General features: G+C 43.1%; 1 protein-coding gene across 2 annotated transcripts in view; it reads left to right on the top strand.

Annotated features, from left to right (window-relative positions):
- The first annotated feature begins 5542 nt into the window (after positions 1 to 5542).
- kcmf1 (potassium channel modulatory factor 1) overlaps positions 5543 to 26834 on the top strand; it is a 232315-nt gene continuing 211023 nt past the window's right edge. For both annotated transcript variants that reach the window (XM_068030333.1, XM_068030334.1), the window contains exon 1: positions 5543 to 5659. In XM_068030333.1, coding sequence (XP_067886434.1) covers positions 5644 to 5659 — 16 coding nt within the window. In that variant the 5' untranslated portion in view covers positions 5543 to 5643. The remainder of the gene's footprint in view (positions 5660 to 26834) is intronic.

Here is a 26834-nt window from a genome sequence, read left to right on the forward strand (position 1 = left end):
ATGAATCAATTTGGCTTTAGAATTTTTGAGGGATAAAAGATGGTCACAGTCTAACTTCCCTTCCTTCAGTTTAAATTATTAGAGATCTCTGTTTTGGCTTGACTTTTTTTTTAGAATTTTGAGAGATAATAATTAAACAGACAAAATTTTCTTCCTTCAATTTAAATGGCTGAGAGCTCTTGTTTCAGGTGCTAACACCAGCTGTCTGTCTGTGTTCTCTTAGAACAGACAATCTTCAACTAAAAAGCCAGTTCAAAATTGAATTGTAACAAAAAGTATCGCTTGATGCTCAGTCCAAGCTGCTGTATCCAAGGTAACGAAAATGCACCCTTTGAATCACAGTCTCCGAATGGCTGTATCCAACGGCAACCAAAATTTTCTCCAACTCCTGAGGCTCGCTGGTTCTTAAAGCAGTAATTATTGCTAAGGTAGTGGTAGAGAAATTAACCCAATTCTTTACTAGATATGGATTACCGATTGAGATTCAGTTCCAATTTTATATCTAAAATATTTCAAGAAGTTATGGGTAATTTGGGTATAATACAGTTAAGTCTTCCGCATACCACCCACAGACTCAGGTAGCTTTAGAAAGGTAACATCAGACTCTCAAAACAATGCATACTGTCATGAATATCCCCATGATTGTGATAAACAGCTAGACTTTCTTTTATTTGCCACTAGGGATTTGCCGAATGAGTCTACAGGTTTTAGTCTTTTTGAATTAGTTCACAATTCATGAGATAAGAGGTCCCCTAGAACTAATTAAAGAGAGGTTTTTAGAACAGGGGGAATGAATCTTCTGTACTGGACTATGTATCCGTGTTCCGGGAAAGGCTCACGAAAACTTGCAATGTGGCTCAGGAACACTTGAAAGCATCCCAAACCACTAGAAAAAATGGGCAGACAAGCATGCAAAGAATCGGACATTTCAACAAGAGGATGAAGTGTTAGTATTATTACCTTTACAGGATGGACCATTAAAAGCATGGTTCAGTGATCCAAATAAAGTGGTCAAAAGAATTTGTAAGGTAAATTATTTGACTGACACCCCAGATTGCCGGAAAAAGAGTCGACTGTGTCATATCAATAATATTATCACCGGGAGAAGGATAAGTAAGCACAGGTATGTCAGGTAGTAAGGACAGTTAAGAATGAGAGGGACAGTGAAGGATGAGGCAGAAGGAGGCTTAGACAATTCTCAAATTGAACCTCCTACTATCCAGTTAGCTAATACGGGATTGCTAGGAAGATAGGACATCATGCTTTTATATTTAGATGTAGAACAACGAGAAGATCGAACAAGGCTACTCACAGCATTTAAAAGAGTCTGTAGGGATAAGCCAGGATGTACAAACTTGGCTGTACATGATGTGGATTAAGGGGAGTTTGTTCCTTTCAAACAGCATCCTTACCACTTAAGTCCAGAGAAACAGGCACAGGTTAAAGCAGAAATCCAATATATGCTGGAAAGCAACTTAATTAAACCTAGTCAAAGCAGCTGGAGTTCACCGATAGTATTGACCTGATGGGTCAACCAGACATAGCACAGACTACAGAAAAGTTCATGCAGGAACAAAGGCAGACTCCTACCCAATTCCTTGCTAGGAATACTGTATTGACAAAGTGACAGTGGCATGTTTCTTACAAAGATAGATTTGTTAAAGGGATACTGGCAAGTTCCTTTAACACCCCAAGCTAAAGAAATATCAGCTTTTGTCACACCAGACAGTCTTTACCAGTGCCGAGTGATGCCATTTGTGCTAAAAAATGCCCCGGCAACCTTTCAGAGACTAATGAATCAAGTGGTAGCCAGGTTTCCTAGCTGTGTAGTTTATCTTGATGTGTTGATATACAGTAACACTTGGAAGGAACACTTGAAACAGCTTGAAACTCTTTTAAAAAAATTATAAGCAGCTGATTTAGTGGTAAACCTGGCCCAAAGCGAGAGTGAACTACCTCGGGCATATAATGGGGCAAGGACAAGCATTGTCAAGAATGGAGAAAGTACAAGCCTTGGTGGAGGTTCCTACCCCTAAGACGAAGTGAGAAATCACGCGGTTTTTGGGAATGTGTGTTTTCTACAGAAAGTTTGTACCAAATTTCAGCACTGTAGCTGCTCCACGAACAGATTTTGTACAGAAAAAGAAAACCAAGGTAGTGTGGTCAGGGGAGTGCCAGGCTTCTTTTGAAAAGCTGAAGGCCATTTTGACTAATAAACCAGTGTTGGCTGCTCCAAATTTTACTAAGCCCTTCAAAGTGGCGATTAATGCTAGCGACCTGGGGGTCGGTGCAGTCCTGTTACAATATGATGAATCGGGCATAGAAAGACTAGTGGGATACTTTGCAAAAAAATGAAATCACCACCAAAAGAGATATTCCACCATGGAAAAAGAAACTTGAGGTCTATTATTGGTTCTTAAACATTTTGAAGTAAATGTCCGCCACGACTACAGAGAAACACCCACTAACCTTTGCAGAAACATTTAAAACACAGAATGCCAGAATATTCTGATGGAGTTTACTGTTGCAACCCATCACTTAAATACTGTCCACATTGGGCTGCACAGTGGTTAGCACCGCAGCCTCACAGCTCCAGTGACCTGGGTTCGGTTCTGGGTACTGCCTGTGCGGAGTTTGCAAGTTCTCCCTGTGACCGCGTGGGTTTCTGCCGGGTGCTCTGGTTTCCTCCCACAGCCAAAGACTTGCAGGTTGGTAGGTAAATTGGCTGTTGTAAATTGCCCCTAGTGTAGGTAGGTGGTAGGAGAATGGTGGGGATGTGGTAGGGAATATGGGATTAATGTAGGATTAGTATAAATGGGTGGTTGTTGGTCAGCACAGACTTGGTGGGCTGAAGGGCCTGTTTCAGCACTGTATCTCTCTATCTATCTATTTTGGGGAAAAATAATGTTATTGCAGATGCTTTATTGCAAATCTAGCTTTGTTGAGTTATATGAGTACAAAGCAAAAACGTATGAATTACAAGTATAGAGTAAATGCAGGGCACGAGTGTAAAATGTGTTTAAAATGTTTTCAACCTTTTTTTATATACTTTGTAATGAAACACATTCAAAAATGGTGTTTCATTTCGCCAAGGGCTGAGGTATTACGAGCGTCCAATTTTTGTGAAGACTTGGAAACTATATTTTTAAAAACTAAAAAAAGATTTCATGGACATTGAAACATCTGGAGATAGCTGAACTTAATGGTTGCTTAAAAAAAAAGCAAGGTCAACAAGAGGTTCGTGGATTTGACTAGTAAACAAATACTGGAAACCAGGTTATTTCAAGGAAACCACAGCGGGTTTTGACAAAAGAGCTACCCTTTGTTGTAACAAGAGAGAATTTATGACTTAGCATGAGACTTGCTTGGAAAAATAGTTTCACTTTGAACTGTTAAAAAATGTTTTTTTACTAAAGGCAGGCAGTTGGAATCTGCATATGGACCTGACAGAAGAAAAACCAGTTAACTATTACCTCTCTTTAAAGAATCCCTGCTCTGGAAATGCAAAAGTTTGTATGAAGTGGTACTGTTGCCTCCTCTAAATTTTGAAGATATCCTGAATGCTTGCAGAAACCTTGCATCTTTAAAAAAAAAAGGGCTTTTGAATTGAATGTGTGTGAGAATTGACACCTCAGTTGCTGCACACCTGATGGAGGACCTATGTGATGCTTCTGCAGTTGAATTTCTTTGAAAGCCTACCCAAAAACAGACTGTTCAGCAACCTCGCCTGGAAAGACTCTGAGTGGCATCCAACTATTCGACTTTGGAACACCCTAACTAACCAAAGGAATTCCTTCCAAATCATTACAGTGTAAGTTTTTTAAATTCCATTTATTCCTTTGAAACAGCTGTAAACAAAAATTCCTTTTTTCCCCAGTTAATCGGTTTGTGGATGTATGTGAGTGTGTGTGGGAGCCAGGAATAATACGGAGCTTTAATATTTCAATTCGCGTATATATATATATATAAAATCATATATTTACTTCATTATTGGTTAAGACTTGGTTTTATAATAAATGGATAATTTTGTTGTTTAATAAAGAAATTTGGTTGGTGCGCTTTATTCTGGGGACAAATGGAGTATCTAATTGGTTGTTTCGGTAAGTGGGAACATTTATTGATATGTTGTAACCTGTGGAGACGTGGGACTGAATTAATAGTGCACTCCTCCCACCTCGGTCGTAACACCAGACCGCTCATGATTTTGAGCATCTCTATCAAATCTCCTCTTAATCTTCTCTTCTCTAAGGGGAAAATCCCATCTTTTCCAATCTATCCACATAACTGAAGTTCCTCATCTCTGGAACCATTCTCTTGAATCTTTTCTGGACCCGCTCTAATTCCTTCTCATCTTACCTGAAGTGTGGTGGCTAGAACGGAACACAATACTGCAGTTGAGGCCAAACCAGTGTTTTATACAGGTTTATCATAACTTTCTTGTTCTTGTACTCTATGCCCCTATTTATAAAGCCCAGGATCCCATATGCTTTATGAACCACTTTTTCAACCTGCCCTGCAACCTTCAATGATTTGTGCACATATACCCCCAGGTTCCTCTGCTCCTGCACCCCCTTTAGAATTGTACCCTTTATTTATATTGCCTCTCATTTTTTCTATCAAAATGAATCACTTCACATCAAAATATTCTCTTGAAGTTTATCACTATCCTCCTCACAGATCACAATACTTCCAAGCTTTGCCATCTGCAAATTTTGAAATTGTGTCATGTACACCAAAGTGTAGGTTGTTAATACATATCAACCACTCCTGTTGGAATTTATCTGTAGGCCTGACTGATAAGTTGATATGGATTAAAAAGTGCTTTGGCTTTAGCAAACAAAAAAAAGCTCACCTGTACCTCCAGTCAGACTATGAACCACACAGTACAGAAAAAGGTAACGTAGCTCATCATGCCCGTGTGAGTTCTTGGGGAGGGTTACCCAAATTGTTCTGCACTCTTTCCCCAAAGACTTGCATGTTTTTTTTCTTTTCAAGTATTTATTTAATTCTCTTTTGAAAGTTGCTACTGAATCTGCTTCCACCGCCCTTTTAGGCGGTGCATTCCAGATCACATCGTGATGAGTATATTAAATACACATAGTTTCAGGTCCTAGAAGCTCGTTTATACTCACCTGAAATCCACTGATATCCAACAACAGACCTACCCAGGACTATAACAAAGTGAGCTGATGCAAGGCAGTAACTGCGCTCTCGCTCATCTACTGGCTGCACAGTGACCAATAAAGTTTGACAGAGCATGCGGGCGCGCTCTCGCGCAATGTGCACGATGATGTTGCGCGCGGCACGGGGTTTCGGAGTGCGCGCGGGGATTCGGGCTCGAGCGGTGGCGCCCGTTTGCGTCCTCGCTGAGGAGACGACGTCACTCACAGTCCACGCGGCTCGCGCGCCCGCCCGCCCCGCGCGCTCAGAGTTGAGGGGAAAAAAATTTGACCGACCGAGTGAGGGAGCGAGAGCGAGCTGAGCAACAGGAGCGGCGGCCGCTCCTCCTCCCCCCTTCCGGCAGACAGCAGCAGCAGCCACTTCCAGCTTCATGACCGTTTGGCCCGGTAGTTGTTGTTGTCGGAGCCCGGTGTTGAGACGCTACGTGGGAGCCCGCGGGCCCGCTGTAACCGTGTGTGTAGGATGTCCCGACATGAAGGTGAGTGAGAGACTGAAGCGAGAAGCCCGGCGAATAGGCCGCTGTCCTCGGTCTGTGTGAGATCAGGGAGCCGCAAAGACACTAGGCCCGGGGAACTGAGTCCAGGTTGGGGAGGGAGGAAGGGAGGAAAGGCCGCTCCCGGTTGCTGTGGCGGCGGGTCAGATCCTGTTTTGTTTTTTTCGGCCTAACAAGGCCCTCGCTGAGCCAGGCTATCGCTCAAAGCCCGCCTCCACGGGCCTAGTTGCTCCCTCACCCGGCTGCGAATGAATGCACTGTCATCAAGGTGGCCGGCGGGTCGCTGCGGCCTGAGGTAGGCTGTGGGCCTACGCTGGGAGGCCAAAGCTGCTTCCGACACAGACCAAGCTGTCAGCTCCACGGCTTGGGAGGAAAACAGGCTGGGGGTACAGGGCTGCACCGCGCCCCGGGCTTTTGGGTTGCCTAATTGTAGGCCTTGGGGCTGCGGGATCGGGTAGTGTTAGATTCCCAGTGCAGAGCCTGAAAGTCAGTCATAATTATCTTTGAAGTATGTTAAAGTTTCCCTTTCCCGGTGGATGTGTGGGCCACCGGTGACCAACTCGATGAGGAGCCTGACATGGCGACAGTTGATTAAACTTTCTGTCAAAACACAAATCTCTAATGCTGTAGGAGTCGAGTTTGATGTGAATTATTGCCGTTGGGCAGTGTAGAAATGGCACATCAATTATTTTTAGAAAGCTGATATGATAAAGGTCTTAAATTTTGTCATTTCTACGCATTTCACCAACTTTTACAGTACATTAGGGAAGTATAATTTTGACCAACTTTTGTAACCTGTGTAGGATTTGCACATTTGGAGAAGAATAATAATGACAGACTTTCCAACCACTGTAGGATTGGCGATGTGATAAAAGTTTCAGTACTTGGGCTTATTTAAGTTTTGCGTTATGGTACGTATTTGTATCTAAATAGAATTTGGGAGGGAGAATAAACTGCAATGACTTTTTTTGGGCGGAATCTTCACTGTCATAACTTGTATGTTTTTGTCAGCTTTGATGCAACAGCAATCCACACTTAAATATCCCTCTAAGAAAATAGAGCAATGTGAACAGGAGTTTGAGGTTTTCCTTCACATGAGATCATTTTACCAGGATAGGATCAAATTGCCGACGGAAATGTTTGCTGAATCCTTAAAACTTACATGCAGAGACATTTGCTATCATTATTGCTGTTAAGGTATTACACAGGTTGCAAAACTATATGTGGTTATCTACAACAGCAGATAAGTATTTTTCAGTATCGGGCATCATGCAATAAACACTCAGCAACAGCATACATAATATCCATACACATGTTTGATTTGATTTGATTTAGAGATACAGCACTGAAACAGGCCCTTCAGCCCACCGCGTTAGGGAAAGTACTAGGCAAGAGTAGTAAAGAAATGTACATTTTCAGGATAATTTGTTGAAACTGGTATTGCATGTGGTAAAGTGCTTTCATGTAAAAAAAAAATATGAATTTAACTTGGCTTGACTGAACTTTTACATATTTAGCTAATATACTTTCTCCAGTATTGTTACAAAATGGAAACAAGTCATTCAGCCTAACCATTCTATGTCGGCATTTACCTTCCACATGGGCTAATAGTTCTAATCACGTTTATCCGTCTGTTCCCATATCCCTTCCATCGCTTTACCTTCATCTGCCTATACAATCCAATCTTGAATGTTGATGTAGTTTTTGCCTCAAGCACCAATCCTGGAACTGAATTCCTGTCCTGTCCTCTGTCCTAAATTTCTTGCATTTAATGTATCTATGGCCCCTTGTTCTTGACTGCTCAACCACTGGAAATAGTCTGCTTGAATATATCCTTTACCATCCTTTCATAATTTTAAGCACTTCTATCGTTTTGCCCTATTATCTTGTTCGAGCAAAAAAAAAGACACAACTTTTCAACTCTTTCTATTTCCTCATAGGCAAAAGATCTGTAGATGTGGTTACTCAATTTCTTTAAGGGAATAGTCATGAGAAAAGTCCTTCTTTTGCCTTCCTGGAGGCTCTCCACAAAAGCCTTTAGTGGTGACCCAATGCTGACTCTATTATAATTACAGTGCTTTATTTTTAACATGGTTGAGCATGATTGGTGAAAACATCTTTATATGTTGGAAGGAAGGATCTGGTTGGTAAAATAATCTTGACAAGGCCTTGAAATGTATGTGATATGCACTTTTTACAAAAGAAGCATATGGTCTCGACAAAGTACATTTCTTCAATTTTCAGATAACACTTCCATTGTTATGTTTATGAATATTATGTGGACTGTTGCAGAGGGTTTATTACATGAAATCTGAAAATTAAGTTTTAACTTTCCACTGTCAACTATCCACATATAATTTTGTAACCTAGCAATACCTAACTGCATTAATGATAGAACATATCTTTGCATGTACATTTTAAACTGTATAGTCTATTTCTGAACATTTGAGATTCTTTTGGCTATCTTTGTGCACTGTAGATAATGCTGATTGTTACATTACAGGATGCTATTAATCCTGTTGCAATTTTTTTTCTGCTGGAAGTAGCCGTTTCAAAAAACCCACAAATTTTCGGTACTGATTCATGAATCTACATTACAATGTAGCAATTAATTAGAATTATTAGTGTTTTTCAATATTTTGGCGTTTTGCTATCTGCTGAAACCACCGTTGTATGGCTTGCATTTTAATTCTGTCAAAACTCCAGCTTTCGGTTGTTAAATTTGTGGGTGGGGAATAGTTTTTGAGGAGAGGAATTGGAATGGAAAAATGTTGACTTTATTTATGTGCAACAGTTCCAGTTGTATTCAGCCTGAATGCTACATAATTTTTAATAAATACTTCATATTCTTTTAAGGGAGTGCAGAATTGTGGAAGATCTCTGGGGTGGGGCACAATTTAAGAAAAAAAGAGCTCAAACATGATATATTTAAGTAATGGAGAATTGAATTTAAGTTGGTTGGTTTTGAAGAATGTTCAGTTCTTTGGCCAGTTATTCTCAGTTCTCCTTTACCATCCACGTAAGTATGTTGCTGCTATTTGATCGTTAACTATGAACTGCTTGAGAAAATTAATTGTTTTGATGAAACTGGACGTGTTTTTGAATTTAAGATGGAGGCATGTTCACAGACTGACAATCCAGCGCAAAGTGCAGCTGTAGTATACAATCCCTCATCAAGTTGGAGCAAATTGGTACTTATGATTGTTCATGGCTGTGATGGCATAAAACAGAAATGATTTGATGGTTGTTTTACAAATGGAAATGTTCCTTATATTTTTGTTAGAATACCTGATGACAAGACAACATAATCAATAAAGAAGCTCAATGTTTTAACTTGGCCCATATTTCCATTCTAGGTCTTTTTTTTATTTATAATATATATATATATATATATATCTTTTTTTTTCTTTTTGGGCCTCCTTATCTCGAGAGACAATGGATACGCGCCTGGAGGTGGTCAGTGGTTTGTGAAGCAGCGCCTGGAGTGGCTATAAAGGCCAATTCTGGAGTGACAGGCTCTTCCACAGGTGCTGCAGAGAAATTTGTTTGTTGGGGCTGTTGCACAGTTGGCTCTCCCCTTGCGCCTCTGTCTTTTTTCCTGCCAACTACTAAGTCTCTTCGACTCGCCACAATTTAGCCCTGTCTTTATGGCTGCCCGCCAGCTCTGGCGAATGCTGGCAACTGACTCCCACGACTTGTGATCAATGTCACACGATTTCATGTCGCGTTTGCAGACGTCTTTATAACGGAGACATGGACGGCCGGTGGGTCTGATACCAGTGGCGAGCTCGCTGTACAATGTGTCTTTGGGGATCCTGCCATCTTCCATGCGGCTCACATGGCCAAGCCATCTCAAGCGCCGCTGACTCAGTAGTGTGTATAAGCTGGGGATGTTGGCCGCTTCAAGGACTTCTGTGTTGGAGATATAGTCCTGCCACCTGATGCCAAGTATTCTCCGAAGGCAGCGAAGATGGAATGAATTGAGACGTCGCTCTTGGCTGGCATACGTTGTCCAGGCCTCGCTGCCGTAGAGCAAGGTACTGAGGACACAGGCCTGATACACTCGGACTTTTGTGTTCCGTGTCAGTGCGCCATTTTCCCACACTCTCTTGGCCAGTCTGAACATAGCAGTGGAAGCCTTACCGATGCGCTTGTTGATTTCTGCATCTAGAGACAGGTTACTGGTGATAGTTGAGCCTAGGTAGGTGAACTCTTGAACCACTTCCAGAGCGTGGTCGCCAATATTGATGTATATATATATATATATATATATATATATATATAAAAAACAAGTTAAACCAGCTACGAGACACGTCACCTGGCTGACCCACTAAGTAATATCTAGATGTAATTATTAATTCAGCACATTTCTGTCAGTATGTGTACTAGTTAAACATCGGCAACTGTAGCATTGTTTTCCTTTTGGATAGTTGATACTGTCTTTCAGATATTAGAACCATGGACCCCAGAATGTCTCGATGTTTGTCATGCTGCTTAGCCGATATAGCAGCAGCTTCCTCTGATTTAAATATTGGGAAGACCAAAGCCATTTTCGGCTGGTGCTACAAACTTTGGTATTTAGCTACCCATTCCATCTCCCTCTCTGGTCACTGTATGGGGCTGAACCAAACTGTTCACAACCTTGGCGTCCTATCTGACCCTGAGCTGAGCTTCTGATCCCTTATCCTCTCCATCACAAGACCATCGAATTCCACCTCCCCAATATTGCCCTTCTCTGTTCTTGCCTCAGCACACCTCAGGACTGCAGCAGTTCAAGAAGGCAGGTTTCTCAAGGGCAATTAGGGATGGGCAATAAATGCTGGCCTAGCCAGTGACGTCCACATCCCATGAATGAATAAAATAAACATCTGCTGCTGAAACTTCATTCATGATTTTGTTACCTCCAGACTTGACTTTTCTAGTATCTCTCCTAGCCAGCCTCTCACCTTCTGTAAACTTGAGCTCATCCAAAGTTCTGTCTGTATATTAAACTTGCACCTCCATTCACCCATCATCCTTGTGCTCATTGAATTGTGGCCCAGCAACGTCTCAGATTTAAAATTTTCATCCTTGTGTTCAAATCCCTCTGTGGCCTCATCCCTCCTTATCTCTGTAACCTTCCCCAATCCTACAATCCTCCAAAACCTATGTGTTCCTCCACTTCTGGCCTCTTGTGTATCCCCGATTTCCCCTTCAGTTGTCTAGACCCTAAGCTCTCGAACTGCCTCTCTAAATCTCCCCTCCTCACTACCTCTCCCTCTGATTTTAAAAGCATCTTAAAGGAAATCACGTGTCCTAATGTCTCCATATGTAGCTTCGCATCAAATTTTATCAGATAACTGCTGTGAAGCGTCTTGGGATGCTTAATATGTTAAAGGCCCTCTATAAATGCAATTTATTGTTTTAAGTTTGTATTATGCTCTGATTCCATATTGCATAAATTTGGATTGTGATGCAGCAGCCTTAATCCTTACTGAAAATGGCAGAAAGAAAAATCTAGGTAATGAAAATCCAACTGGATCAAATCTGAGCCAGGATGGTCCAAGGCAATTTATAATTATAGTTAAACTAAGCATTCTAAGAATTTGACTGCAAATACATGATAATACCTGTTTTTAAAGCAATCTTCAGTATTGAAACTTGCTTAAGATAATGTTGAATTATCACAGTCTGAGGTTCTGTATGATGGATATAACTTTCTAATTCAGATTGGATTCATTATGCAGTCAGTAGAATTTCAGTCAGCTGGTGGACTAGTGAAAGGTTTCATATTTCATTCACTTGTTCTAAGGATAATAAGCAGTGCGATTATGGATATTGCCCTTCCACATCTGAATTGCACTGTATTTAGAGGGAGCCTAACCAGCCAGGTAAACGGACACTTGTTCTAATTCACTGATGCGAATGAAAAGCATTCATCAACTGAATCATATTGAAATAGACAGGATAATTATGTTTGCAGTATGTTTTTGTTCTAATTTGCAAAAAATAAGTTCAACCCAAGTATATTTGATCAAATTTAAAAAAAACAAAATGGAAAAAATTAAACATATTGCTAAAATATATGAAGCGTTTTCATAGTCTACAATTTCCCTATTCTTGAAAAATCACTCAGGTTTGGACGTCTCTTCATTACCTCTGAATGCGATCACATCTTACTACTACCTTTGCCATCTATATTAGTTCTTTTAAATGTAAAGATTGTAGCATTTCCTATGATTATCCATTCACAAAAATGACCCAAACATCTATCCAACATCTTTGCATGCTAAACAAAAATCTATCAGCTTTTTATAACAGACAATATGTCTTTGTTTCTGTTAGCAATAAGATTTTTAGAATGTTTTAACATAGGTGTGGCTTAGGATATGGAGACATGAGGGCATGCAATGATAAAGTGTGAAAGATACCAACATTTTCCTGCTCTTTGACCAAAATGTTGGGATTTACCACATGAATAAATGGCAATCTGAGTAAGTAGAGTAGTTCTTAAATTGGTTTGTAATAAACGGTTAATTTTATCCTCTAGAAACTGTACTGTGTTCTGAAAAGTAATTGATTCTGAAAAAAATTCAACTGCTTTAAAATAATCCATATATTGAAACACAGTAAATAGTGTAGATGGGAGCAGAAAGTTGCAAAGGGACATTCATTGATAGTTGAGTGTGGAAAACTGGTAGATGGAGTTTAATGTGGCGAAGTGAGAGGTCATCCAGTTTGGACATAAGAAAGATAGTTCAGGGTATTTTCTAAATGGCGAGAAGCTGGGAACTGTGGAAGAGCACAGAGATTTAGGGTCCATGTTCAGAAATCAGTTAAAAACTAGTGGACAGGTTTAAAAAAAAAAAGGTGTAAATTGGCTTATGGAAAAGTCTAACGGAAAGTTAGCCTTTACCTCAAGGGGGCTGGAATACAAGGGGTGGAAATGATGTTAGTTTTATAAAGCTCTGATTAGACCCCATTTAGAGTACTGCATTCAGTTCTGGACACTGTATCTCAGGAAGGATATATTGGCGTTGGAGATGGTGCAGTGCAGATTTACCAAAATGATACTGGGACAAACCGGGTTAAATTATGAGGACAGTCTGAAAACCCGAGGTTTATATTCCCTTGCATGTAGAAGATTAATGTATCATAAAATTGAGGTGTTTAAGAGGAGTTGATAGGGTAGATGATGTGAAACTATTTCCTCTAATGGGGGAATCCAGAACAAGGGGCATAACCTTAAAATTAGAGGTAGACAGTTTAAGGGTCATTGTAGGCAGGAAATTGGAAGTCTTCCCAAAAATGATATTTGGACAGTTAAAAATTTCAGTACTAAGAACTGTAGGTGTGGTCTCACCAATGCAGTTGTGGAAGACTTTCCTACTTTTATACTCTATCCTCCTTGCAATAAATGCAACATTCCATTTACCTTCCTAATTACTTGCTGTACCTATATGCTAATATTTTGTGATTCATGTACAAGGACACCCAGATCCCTCTGTCCCGCAGCATTCTGCAGTCTCTTTGCGTGTAAATAATCTGCTTTTCTACTCTTCCTGCCAAAGTGGACAACCTCACATTTTCCCACATTATGCTCCATCTGCTACATTTTTGTCCATTTACTTAACCTATCTATTATCTCTTTGCAGACACTTTGCTTTCCTACCTATCTTTGTATCGTCCCCCATATTTGGCTACAATATAGTCGGTTCCTTCATCCAAGTCATTACGATAAATTGTAAATAGTTGAGGCCCCAGCGCTGATGCCTGTAGCACTCCACTAGTTAGGTTGCCAACCGGAAAATGCCCCGTTTATTCCAACTCCCTTTACTGTTACTCAATCCTCTATCCATTCCAATATATTACGCTCACACCATGAGCTCTTATCTTGTGTAGTAACCTTTTATGTGGCACCTTATCAAATGCCTTTTGGAAATCCGAATACACTACATCTGTTGGTTCCCCTTTATACATACTGCTTGTTACATCCTCAAAGAACTCAACCGAATTTGTCAAATGCGATTTCCTTTTCATATAACCATGTTGACTCTGCCTGATTGCATTATGATTTTCTAAATGTCCTGCTACTACTTCCCTAATAATGGATTCTAGCATTTTCCCAATGACAGACGTTAGGCCAACTGGCCTATAGTTTCCTGCTTTTTGTTGCACACCCCCCCCCCCCCCGCCCCCCTTGAGTAGAGGTGTTAAATTTGCAGTTTTTCAATCTGCTGGGACCTTTCCAGAGTCTAGGGATTTTGGAAGATTACAACCAATACATCCACTATCTTTGTAGCCACTTCTTTTAAGACCCTAGGATGCAGGCCATCAGGTCCAGGGGACCTGTTAGCCTTTAGTACCATTAGTTTTCCTAGTACTTTTTCTCTAGTGACAGTGGTTGCTTTAATTTCCTCCCTCCATTTTGTCTCTTGATTTTCTGCTATTCTTGGGCTGCTTTATGTGTCTTCTGCTGTGAAGCCAAATACAAAATATGTGTTTAAAATCTCTGCCATTTCTTTGTTTCCCATTATTAATTCCCCAGGTTCATCCTCTAGGGGACCAACATTCACTTTAGCAGCTCTCTTTTTTGGTATATTTGTAGAAGCTTTCACTGTTTTGTTTTTATATTTCTTGCTAGTTTACTATCATATTCTAATTTCTCCTTTTTTATTTTTTATTATTCGTCATCTGGTTTCTAAAAGTTTCTCAATCTTCTGGTCTACCACTAATCTTTGCAGCATTGTATGCCTTTTCTTTCAATTTGATACCATCCATAACTTGTGTAATTAACTGCGGATAGCGCATCCTTCTCGAAGTCTTTCTTTCCCAATGGAATATATCTTTGTTGAGAGTTATGAAATATCTCCATAAATGTCACTGCTTCTGTACTTTCTTACCTTATAACTTATTTTCCCAGTCCACTTTAGTCAACTCTGTCTTCATACCCTTGTAATTGCCTTTATTTAAGTTTAAGACACTAGTTTCAGACCCAGATTTCTCACCCTCAAACTGAATGTGAAATTCTATCATGTTATGATCACTCTTGCCTAGAGGATCCTTTACTATGAGGTCATTTATAAATCCCGCTTCATTACACATTACCAGGTCAAAAATAGCCTGCTCCTGGTTTGGTTACACAACGTATTGTTCTAAGAAGCTGTCCCTAATCCACTCTATGAACTCATCCTCCAGGCTACCTTTGCCACTTTGATTAGTGCAGTTTATATGAAGATTAAAATTGTGCACGATTATTGCATGAAAATTATGTCCATTAGAGTTTTAAAATGTGCATGTAGATGGTTATCTATGTCAATGTAATTTAGGAAGTATTTTGAATGTTGCACATTGTAAAAATGTTCAATACGCACGTGTTAAAATTGTAATCCCCTGCAAAACAATTTGATTTTGAAAAGTGGGCCTCTGACGAGGTAATAATTGTGGCGGCAAGGAGTTAGATTTCATAATTATACTGAGAGTGAAACTTGAAAGGTTTACGATAGTCATCTGAACCTTGAGGTCAAATAGCAGTCTTAAAATCACCTAGATATGTACAAAACACCAAGTTAATATTTTTGAGCATGCAAGCTCCAGGGAAGTCAAATGCTAGTTTCACTTATATTAAGGTTCACTTGCCCTGATTTTCTGACAGAGCTGATGCTGTAGTAAGCATAGAGATCACCAAATATCCAAGAGGATATGTGTGAGCCCTGTTGATAATGATGGAGACATACTAGCATAAACAAACCAGCATACTGGGTGGTGGGTAGGTGGGTTGACGTTCTTCAAATTATAGATGTTAAAAAGTTTTTTTAGTTAATGACGTGTTTATCTGTTAGGGTGGCACCTGGACATTGGTGGAGTAAGAAGTTCTGGGTGTTTTAAAATCACATTGATTCTAGAGGAACCTAACAAACCAAGTACTTTTGTTTATTCATTCATGGGACATGGGTGTCTCAAGCAAGCCTAGCATTTATTGCCCATCCCTAATTGCCCTTGTGAAAGTGGTGGTGAACTGCCACCTTGAGCCACTGCAGTCTGTGAAGTTAGATTTTTCCACAGGGCTATTAGGGAGAACATTCCAGGATTTTAGCCCAGTGACAGTGAAAGGATGGCATTATCTTTCCAAGTCTGGATGGTGTGTGACTTGCAGGTGGTGGTTTTCCCATGTGCCTGCTGCCGTTGTTCGTCTAGGTGGTGGAGTTCACAGTAGAGTGCATCTTACTATGTAATGGCCCAGAATTTGCTGGAGTGGGCCTTTTTGCGGTGTGCCCTGTTGGTTAGATTGTTTTCCTCACCCTTCAGCTCAAAGCATTTCCACCACAAGTCTTGGAAGTGCGAGCTGACAGGACCAACAGTCTATCTCCTTTAAACAATGAGATTTAAGGAGAGAGAAAGAAACAGGAAAGACTGAGAAGGAAATACGGTGACTTAGCGTCATTTTAGTTACATAAAGTATTGCAAATCCTCAGACACTGAAGCAGTCCATGCCTGCATACGACAAGAATCTAGGCTTGGGCTGATGTGTGGCACCAATGTTACTTGCCACTTAAGTGTCTGCCAATGACCATCTTGAACAAGAGAGAATCTGACCATCTCCCCTTGACATTAAACGGCATTATCATAGCTGAACCTCCACCACCATCATCCTGAGGGTTACAATTGACCAGAAACTGAACTGGACCAGCCATATAAATACTGTGGCTACAAGTCCCGGTCAGAGGCTGGGAATTCTGTGATGAGTAATTCACCTCCTGGCTTCCCAAAGCCTGTCTACCATCTACGAGGCACAGGTCAGGAGAGTGATGGAATACTCTCCACTTGCTTGGATGAGTGCAGTTCCAACAACACTCAAGAATCTCAATACCATCCAGGACAAAGCAACTAGCCTGATCAGCACCCCATCCACCACCTTAAATATTTATTCCCTCCACCAGCGGCGCACCGTGGCAGCAGTGTGTACCTTGTGCAAGATGCACTGCAGCAATTCGCCAAGGCTCCTTTAACAGTCTCTTCCAAACCCATGAACTGTGTCACTTAGAAGGACAAGGGCAACGGAAGCATGGGAGCACCACTACCTGCTAGTTCCCCTCCAAGTCACACATGATCCTGACTTGGAACTATATTGTTGTTCCTTCACTGTCACTGAGTCAAAATCCTAAAATTGCTGCTAACAAGATTGTTGGGTGTACCTACGCCAGATGGACTGCAGCGGTTCAAGAAGGCAGCTCACCACCACCTTTTCAAGGGCAATTCAGGATGGGCAGTGAATGCTGGCCGTGCCAGGGACGCTCGCATCCCAACAACAAATAAAAAGATAGAGGGGAAGATTGGATTAAGGGAGTGAAAAATGAAACAGGGAAAGTAATAACAAAAAAGGAAAATTTAAAAAACCTTGAACCAGTTTATTACCTGCACAGTATGAATTGTTCCTTTTCTGGGCCGGAGAAGTTGAATGGCATTGCAGGAGCATGAATCTTGTCATTATAAAGTCATTGCGTTGAGAACCAGCCCTAACTTTCCATGGCGCATTTAATACATTTTAACAGCACAAGTGTAGCAATTTCTTGAAACTCACTGGAAGGTTGGTAGTGAGCTCTGGTTTTTGTGAGACTAAAGGCAGAGCTGCACAAACTGTCCAGCAATTTGTGACGATTTGCAACTCATTGGGTTATTCATAGACCAATAACTGGGTGTGCATTAATCCCACTCTTATTTTGCCAGTGAATTCTGGACCATTGTATGTGTTCAAAATGCCAATGTTTAACTTTTTATTGTGAACAGATGTGAGCCTTGTTATCCTTATAACATACATACAAAGCTAACTATTTGGATTGTCCAAATGTTGCCATCCAGCTAGGCGGATATATACAACTGTAATAAACTGAAGGCTTATTGTACTCAAATATCAAATTTTGAAAATAATCATTGACCTTACCAGATGCCCAGGAAAGCATCGACTACTCCAAATACATGAGTATACTTTAATTTAAATGATTCTGCTGAACATATCAAATTCTGGCCCTTTTCAGTATTCTGGCCAGTATCCCTTTCAAGCTCCGGTTTAATTGATCGTTGTGGTTGTGACAGCCATTGTGACAAACCTAGGAGGATTGAAATGGCACAATATGAGCGGTGAATTGCTCGTCATTGATAGTCGGAGGGACGCAATGGATCATTGGGACGATATTTCCATTTTCCTCCTGCCCTCTCTTGGTGGTGCTGGGAACTTTCTGTTCTTTGCCCAAATGCCCCTTTTTTCATGTGTAACGGTAGACATTGGTCTTAGGTTATTCAACCACAGGTGGCATCCCATGAGCAAGATCCTGTGCTTGCTCAATGTCCTCATGCATGTTTGCACACCTCCAGAGGTGTTGCTGGATAGTTATTTAGGAGAGGGAGTACTAGCTGGTTTTCAGCCCTGATCCACATCCTGAGGCCAATTGCAGCTACATTTTCCATTCAAAAGAAAACCAGGTAATGTGTCAGGTAAGAAGAATATATAGCATCATTTGAGTATTATGGAGATTGTCCAGGGATAAGATTACCACAAGATTTAAATATAATCTATAATGGTACATGTTGGTACCAATGACATAGGTAGAAAGAGGGATGAGGTCTTGCATCAAGAATTCAGGGAGTTAGGCAGTAGACTAAAAAGCAGCACCTCTCGGGTTGTAATCTCTGGATTACTCCCAGTGACACGTGCTAGCGAGTATAGAAATAGGCGAATAGCACAGATGAATGCGTGGCTTAAGAGTTGGTGCAGGAGGGAGGGTTTTAGATTCCTGGACCACTGGGACCGTTTCTGGGGAAGGTGGGACCTGTACAAGCGGGACGATCTACATCTGAACCAGAGGGGGACTAACATCCCTGCTGGTGGGTTTGCTAGTGCTGTTGGGAGGAGTTTAAACTAATTTGGCAGGGGGAGTGGACGCAGTCCTAGCAGAATAGGGACACAGCTAAACACAGGAAAGCAAACAAGTCAGAGGGAATACAGTGGAAGTAAGTTTCAAGGGAGTAAGACCAGGATGGATGGCCTCTACTTTTCTTTCTTTTGGGCCTCCTTATCTCGAGAGACAATGGATACGCGCCTGGAGGTGGTCAGTGGTTTGTGAAGCAGCGCCTGGAGTGGCTATAAAGGCCAATTCTGGAGTGACAGGCTCTTCCACAGGTGCTGCAGAGAAATTTGTTTGTTGGGGCTGTTGCACAGTTGGCTCTCCCCTTGCGCCTCTGTCTTTTTTCCTGCCAACTACTAAGTCTCTTCGACTCGCCACAATTTAGCCCTGTCTTTATGGCTGCCCGCCAGCTCTGGCGAATGCTGGCAACTGACTCCCACGACTTGTGATCAATGTCACACGATTTCATGTCGCGTTTGCAGACGTCTTTATAACGGAGACATGGACGGCCGGTGGGTCTGATACCAGTGGCGAGCTCGCTGTACAATGTGTCTTTGGGGATCCTGCCATCTTCCATGCGGCTCACATGGCCAAGCCATCTCAAGCGCCGCTGACTCAGTAGTGTGTATAAGCTGGGGGTGTTGGCCGCTTCAAGGACTTCTGTGTTGGAGATATAGTCCTGCCACCTGATGCCAAGTATTCTCCGAAGGCAGCGAAGATGGAATGAATTGAGACGTCGCTCTTGGCTGGCATACGTTGTCCAGGCCTCGCTGCCATAGAGCAAGGTACTGAGGACACAGGCCTGGTACACTCGGACTTTTGTGTTCCGTGTCAGTGCGCCATTTTCCCACACTCTCTTGGCCAGTCTGGACATAGCAGTGGAAGCCTTACCCATGCGCTTGTTGATTTCTGCATCTAGAGACAGGTTACTGGTGATAGTTGAGCCTAGGTAGGTGAACTCTTGAACCACTTCCAGAGCGTGGTCGCCAATATTGATGGATGGAGCATTTCTGACATCCTGCCCCATGATGTTCGTTTTCTTGAGGCTGATGGTTAGGCCAAACTCATTGCAGGCAGACGCAAACCTGTTGATGAGACTCTGCAGGCATTCTTCAGTGTGAGATGTTAAAGCAGCATCGTCAGCAAAGAGGAGTTCTCTGATGAGGACTTTCCGTACTTTGGACTTCGCTCTTAGACGGGCAAGGTTGAACAACCTGCCCCCTGATCTTGTGTGGAGGAAAATTCCTTCTTCAGAGGATTTGAACGCATGTGAAAGCAGCAGGGAGAAGAAAATCCCAAAAAGTGTGGGTGCGAGAACACAGCCCTGTTTCACACCACTCAGGATAGGAAAGGGCTCTGATGAGGAGCCACCATGTTGAATTGTGCCTTTCATATTGTCATGGAATGAGGTGATGATACTTAGTAGCTTTGGTGGACATCCGATCTTTTCTAGTAGTCTGAAGAGACCACGTCTGCTGACGAGGTCAAAGGCTTTGGTGAGATCAATGAAAGCAATGTAGAGGGGCATCTGTTGTTCACGGCATTTCTCCTGTATCTGACGAAGGGAGAACAGCATGTCAATAGTCGATCTCTCTGCACGAAAGCCACACTGTGCCTCAGGGTAGACGCGCTCGGCCAGCTTCTGGAGCCTGTTCAGAGCGACTCGAGCAAAGACTTTCCCCACTATGCTGAGCAGGGAGATTCCACGGTAGTTGTTGCAGTCACCGCGGTCACCTTTGTTTTTATAGAGGGTGATGATGTTGGCATCGCGCATGTCCTGGGGTACTGCTCCCTCGTCCCAGCACAGGCATAGCAGTTCATGTAGTGCTGAGAGTATAGCAGGCTTGGCACTCTTGATTATTTCAGGGGTAATGCTGTCCTTCCCAGGGGCTTTTCCGCTGGCTAGGGAATCAATGGCATCACTGAGTTCCGATTTGGTTGGCTGTATGTCCAGCTCATCCATGACTGGTAGAGGCTGGGCTGCATTGAGGGCAGTCTCAGTGACAGCATTCTCCCTGGAGTACAGTTCTAGGTAGTGCTCAACCCAGCGGTCCATCTGTTTGCGTTGGTCAGTGATTATGTCCCCCGATTTAGATTTGAGGGGGGTGATCTTCTTGATGGTTGGCCCAAGAGCTCTCTTCATGCCATCATACATTCCTCTGATGTTTCCGGTGTCTGAGGCCAGCTGAATATGACTGCATAGGTGTTGCCAGTAGTCGTTTGCGCAACGCCTAGCTGTTCTTTGTGCAGTACTTCTGGCTGCTTTAAGTGCTGCAGATGTTAAATCGCTGGGGGCTTTCTTGTAGTTCAAAAGTGCAATGCGCTTAGCGGCTATGACAGGTTTCAGCTCTTCATTATGAGATTGAAACCAGTCTGCATTTCTCTTCGCACTTTTGCCGTAGGTGGTCAAAGCTGACTCATAGATGGCGTCTCTGATGTGGGCCCACTTGGTCTCAGCATCCCCTGTGGGAGTGTTTTGAAGGGCTGTTACAAGTGAATTTAGAAATTTTTGTAACAGCTGTGGGTGAGAAATTCTGCTCGTGTTGATGCGCGGATGGCCCTTCTGCTTGGAATGATGCAACTTCTTTGGTCTGAGTCTAACCTTGCTGCACACCAGGGAGTGGTCGGTGTCGCAGTCCGCACTGTGGAAGCTGCGTGTGATTTGAACACTGTTTAAGGCGGCTCGCCTTGTGACAATGAGGTCTAGCTGGTGCCAACGACGTGATCTTGGGTGCCTCCATGAAACCTGGTGACAGGGTTTAGTGTGAAAGAACGAGTTGGTGATGCAGAGGTTATGATAGGTACACAACTCAAGCAGTCTCTGCCCGTTCTCATTCATCCTTCCAACGCCATAGCGCCCAAGGCAGGAGGGCCATGAGTCATGGTCGGCCCCAACCCTGGCATTAAAGTCCCCCAGCAGGAATAGGTGTTCGGTGTTGGGGATGCTGCTAATGATGTTATGGAGTTGTTCATAGAACTGGTCTTTAGCTTCAGGTGCGGAGCAGAGTGTTGGAGCATAGATGCTGAGTAGGTGTACTGGACCAGAGGTGGTGAGCAGCCTCTACTTTAATGCCAGGAGTATTACAGGTAAAACGGATGAGTTAAGGGCAAGCATTGACATGTGGAATTGAGATATAGTAGCCATCACGGAGACATGGTTGAGGGAGGGGCAGGATTGGCAGCTCAATATCCCGGGATATAGAATCTTCAGGCAAGACAGAGGAGGGGGTAAAAGAGGAGGCGGCATTGCAATATTAGTTCAGGATTCAGTTACTGCAGTAAGGAGAGATGATTTCTTGGAGGGGGCATCAAATGAAGCTTTATGGGTAGAGTTTAGGAATGAAAAAGGACAGCCACATTGCTAGGTTATTATAGACCCCAAGATAGTCAGCGGGAAATTGAGGAGCAAATATGTGCGCAATTCGCAGAGGTGTGTAAAAATAATAATAGGGTACTTATATTAGGTGATTTCAACTTTCCCAACATTAATCGTGTTAAGGGCTTAGATGGAGTGGAGTTCTTAAAATGTATACGAGAGAACTTTTTAGCTCGATATGTAGAGGATCCAACAAGGGAGGGTGCCATACTGGACCTAATTCTGGGGAATGAAACCGGACAGGTGGCTGATGTGTTGGTGGGGGAGCATTTTGGTGATAGCAACCACACCATGGTACAATTTAAGCTTGTTATGGAGAAAGAAATTGACAAGTTGCAAAACAGGTTTTGGATTGGGGGAGAGCGAATTTTAGAAAATAAGGCAGGATCTGGCCAAGGTAGACTGGCTGTGTTCTCACATCTACACTGTTTGGGATTTTCTTCTCCCTGCTGCTCTCACACGCGTTCAATTCTTCAGAAGAAGGAATTTTCCTCCACACAAGATCAGGTGGCAGGTTGTTCAACCTTGCCCGCCTAAGAGCGAAGACTAAAGTATGGAAAGTCCTCATCAGGGAACTTCTCTTTGCTGACGATGCTGCATTAACATCTCACACTGAAGAGTGTCTGCAGAGTCTCATCGACAGGTTTGCGGCTGCCTGCAACGAATTTGGCCTAACCATCAGCCTCAGAAAACGAACATCATGGGACAGGACGTCAGAAATGCTCCATCCATCACTATCGGCGACCACACTCTGGAAGTGGTTCAAGAGTTCACCTACCTAGGCTCAACTATCACCAGTAACCTGTCTCTCGATGCAGAAATCAACAAGCGCATGGGAAAGGCTTCCACTGCTATGTCCAGACTGGCCAAGAGAGTGTGGGAAAATGGCGCACTGACACGGAACACAAAAGTCCGAGTGTATCAAGCCTGTGTCCTCAGTACCTTGCTCTACGGCAGCGAGGCCTGGACAACGTATGTCAGCCAAGAGTGACGTCTCAATTCATTCCATCTTCGTTGCCTCCGGAGAAGCCTTGGCATCAGGTGGCAGGACCGCATTTCCAACACAGTAGTCCTCGAGGAGGCCAACATCCCCAGCTTATACACACTACTGAGTCAGCGGTGCTTGAGATGGCTTGGCCATGTGAGCCGCATGGAAGATGGCAGGATCCCCAAGGACACATTGTACAGTGAGCTCGCCACTGGTATCAGACCTACCGGCCGTCCATGTCTCCGCTTTAAAGATGTTTGCAAACGCGACATGAAGTCCTGTAACTTTGATCACAAGTCGTGGGAGTCAGTTGCCAGCGGTCGCCAGAGCTGGCGGGCGGCCATAAAGGTGGGGCTAAAGTGTGGCGAGTCGAAGAGACTTAGCAGTTGGCAGGAAAAAAGACAGAAGCGCAAGGGGAGAGCCGACTGTGTAACAGCCCCGACAACCAATTTTTTTCTGCAGCACCTGTGGAAGAGTCTGTCACTCTAGTATTGGCCTTTATAGCCACTCTAGGCGCTGCTCCACAAACCACTGACCACCTCCAGGCGCTTACCCATTGTCTCCCGAGACAAGGAGGCCAAAGAAGAAAGAGAAGACTGGAAAGAATTACTTGTCAGGAAATCTACAGACGAGCAGTGGGGGGCATTCAAAAAGGAAATGGGGAGGGTGCAGGCCCAACATGTTCCCTCTAGGGTAATAGGTAGGAGCAACAAGCCCAGAGAACCATGGATGACCAGAAACATTCAGGGTACGATGAGAAGGAAAAGAGAGGCTTTTAGCAAATACAAGGAGAGCAAATCAACAGAAGCATTCGTGGAGTACAGAAAGTGTAGGATGGAGCTTAAGAAAGCAATTAGGAGAGCAAAGAGGGGATATGAGAAAGCTCTGGCTGGTAAAAGTAGGGAAAATCCCAAGATATTATATAAGTATATCAATGGGAAGAGGATAACCAGGGAAAGAGTAGGACCCATTAGGGACCAAGGGGAAAATCTGTGGGTGGAGCCAGAGGACATTGGTAGGGTGTTAAACGAATACTTCACATCTTTCTTCACCCAAGAGAATGAGGATGTCGATATGGAACTTAGAGAGAGAGAGACTGTGAGGTTCTTGAGCAAATTGTCATAGGGAGTGACAAGGTATTGGAGGTTTTGGCAGGCTGAAAAGTGGACAAATCTCCAGGTCCGGACGATTTGTGTCACAGGATGCTGTCGGAGGCGAGGGTGGTGATTGCAGGGGCTCTGACCCAGATTTATATTTCCTGTCTGGTCACGGGGGAGGTGCCAGAGGACTGGAGAACAGCTAGTGTGGTCCCACTATTTAAGAAAGGTTGTAGAGATAAGCCAGGGAACTACAGGGGCGGCGCAGTGGTTAGCACCGCAGCCTCACAGCTCCAGCGACCCGGGTTCAATCCTGGGTACTGCCTGTGGAGTTTGCAAGTTCTCCCTGTGTCTGCGTGGGTTTCCTGCGGGTGCTCCGGTTTCCTCCCACATGCCAAAGACTTGCAGGTTGATAGGTAAATTGGCCATTAGCAATTGCCCCTAGTATAAGTAGGTGGTAGGGAAGTATAGGGACAGGTGGGGATGTGGCAGGGATATGGAATTAGTGTAGGATTAGTATAAATGGATGGTTGATGGTCTGCACAGACTCGGTGGGCCGCAGGGCCTGTTTCAGTGCTGTATCTCTAAACTAAACTGAACTACAGACCAGTGAGTCTCACGTCAGTGGTAGGGAAACTATTGGAGAAAATTCTGAAGGAGAGAATCTATCACCACTTGGAGAGGCAAAATTTGATTAGGAATAGTCAGCATGGCTTTGTCAGAGGGAGGTCATGCCTAACAAATTTGATTGAATTTTTTGAGCATGTGACCAGGTATGGAGATGAGGGTAGTGCAGTTGATGTAGTTTACATGGATTTCAGTAAAGCCTTTGAAAAGGTCCCTCACGGGAGACTTATCAAGAAAGCAAATGCACATGGGATACAGGGTAACTTGATGAGGTGGATTCAAAATTGGCTTAGCTGTAGGAGACCGAGAGTGATGACAGACGGCTGTTTTAGTGACTGGAAGCCAGTGTCCAGTGGCGTATCACCGGGATCTGTGCTGGGTCCCCTATTGTTTGTCATCTATATAAACGACATAGATGACCATGTGGGGGGTAGGATCAGTAAGTTCACGGATGACACAAAGATTGGCCGAGTGGTTAACAGTGAGGTGGAGTGTTTTGGGTTACAGGAAGATATAGACAGGATGGTCAAGTGGGCAGAAAAGTGGCAGATGGAATTTAACGCTGAAAAGTGTGAGGTGATGCACTTTGGAAGGAGCAATGTGACACGGAAGTATTCAATGAATGACCTGACACTGGGAAGTTCCGAGGAACAAAGGGACCTTGGCGTGTTTGTCCATAGATCTCTGAAGGCAGAAGGGCAGGTTAATAGGGTGGTGAAAAAGGCATATGGGACACTTGCCTTTATCAATTGAGGCATATATTCCAAAAGCAAGGAGGTCGTGTTGGAGTTGTATAGAACTTTGGTAAGGCCACAGCTGGAGTACTGTGTGCAATTCTGGTCGCCATATTATAGGAAGGATGTGATTGCACTGGCGGGGGTGCAGAGGCGATTCACCAGATGTTGCCTGGTATGGAACATTTAAGCTATGAAGAGAGGTTGGATGGGCTTGGGTTGTTTTCGCTGGAGCAGAGAAGACTGAGGGGTGACCTGATCGAGGTGTACAAGATTATGAGGGGTATGGACAGGGTGGATAGGGAGCAGCTGTTCCCCTTAGTTGAAGGGTCAGTTACGAGGGGACACAAGTTTAAGGTGAGGGGCAGGAGGTTTAAGGGGGATTTGAGGAAGAACCTTTTTACCCAGAGGGTGGTGACTGTCTGCAATGCACTGCCTGGGAGGGTGGTAGAGGCGGTTGCCTCACATTCTTTAGAAAGTACCTGGATGAGCACTTGGCATGTCATAACATTCAAGGCTATGGGCCAAGTGCTGACAAATGGGATTAGGTAGACAGGTCAGGTGTCTTTAATGCATCGGTGCAGACTCGATGGGCCAATGGGCCTCTTCTGCACTGTATTATTCTGTGCTAATCTATGAGTCTTTTAGATGTAGCTATATTCACTGTGATCAAAATTCTGAAATTGAGTTTGTGAACCATGACATTTCAGAGTACTGATCGCTGCAAACTGGAATTGTTCTGTGTTGATGCCTAGCTGTTTACCCTATGTTGCCTCAGAACTGGGTGGAATACTTCATTGGCAAGCACAATTGTCTCAGCAGTACGACTAGATCTACACATCTGCTTCAGGATATATAAACTCTACTTTTGAAAGCAACAATGCTGCTTTGTTGGCTGAAGGTTGCACCTTTTTAATTTCCTACAGCATTTTCAAATAGATGGAGATGGATTACATCCGGTGCTATAGTGTGCATTATTCTCTTTTGAGTTTTATTTTGCCTGTAAAATGTAATGACAATTACATAAAAAAGACATACTACCTAGGCCCATTAAACTGGGGACTTATTGACTTACCCATTTACTGTCTTGACAGACACAGTTTTCCCCCCCCCCAAAAAAAATCGGCTAGGTGACTGACAGAAAGTAGTATCACCATAAACAGTGATATAGACGAGTTGAATCCCTGACTTACTCGAACCCCTGTGACTTTGTTTTTTGTAGTCACGTAAAGCTAGGTTAATATTGTTGAAGTTGGTGCATATCCATCCTTTACGTAAGCCAAAAAAAAGTAAACTGCGATAGGACAATACATAGCAAGTGTAAACAAGTGTCATCGCAATACTGCAGAATGGGCATGCTGAGTGAGGATCTACTTGTTATGTGTTATCTCAGCACGCTCACTACACTGAAATGGTTGCTCTCTATCGGGAGCCTGCAAATATGCTAACTAATCTAG

Source organism: Heterodontus francisci, chromosome 4 (genome assembly GCF_036365525.1).
Source record: "Heterodontus francisci isolate sHetFra1 chromosome 4, sHetFra1.hap1, whole genome shotgun sequence".
In the NCBI taxonomy this organism is placed as follows: domain Eukaryota; kingdom Metazoa; phylum Chordata; class Chondrichthyes; order Heterodontiformes; family Heterodontidae; genus Heterodontus; species Heterodontus francisci.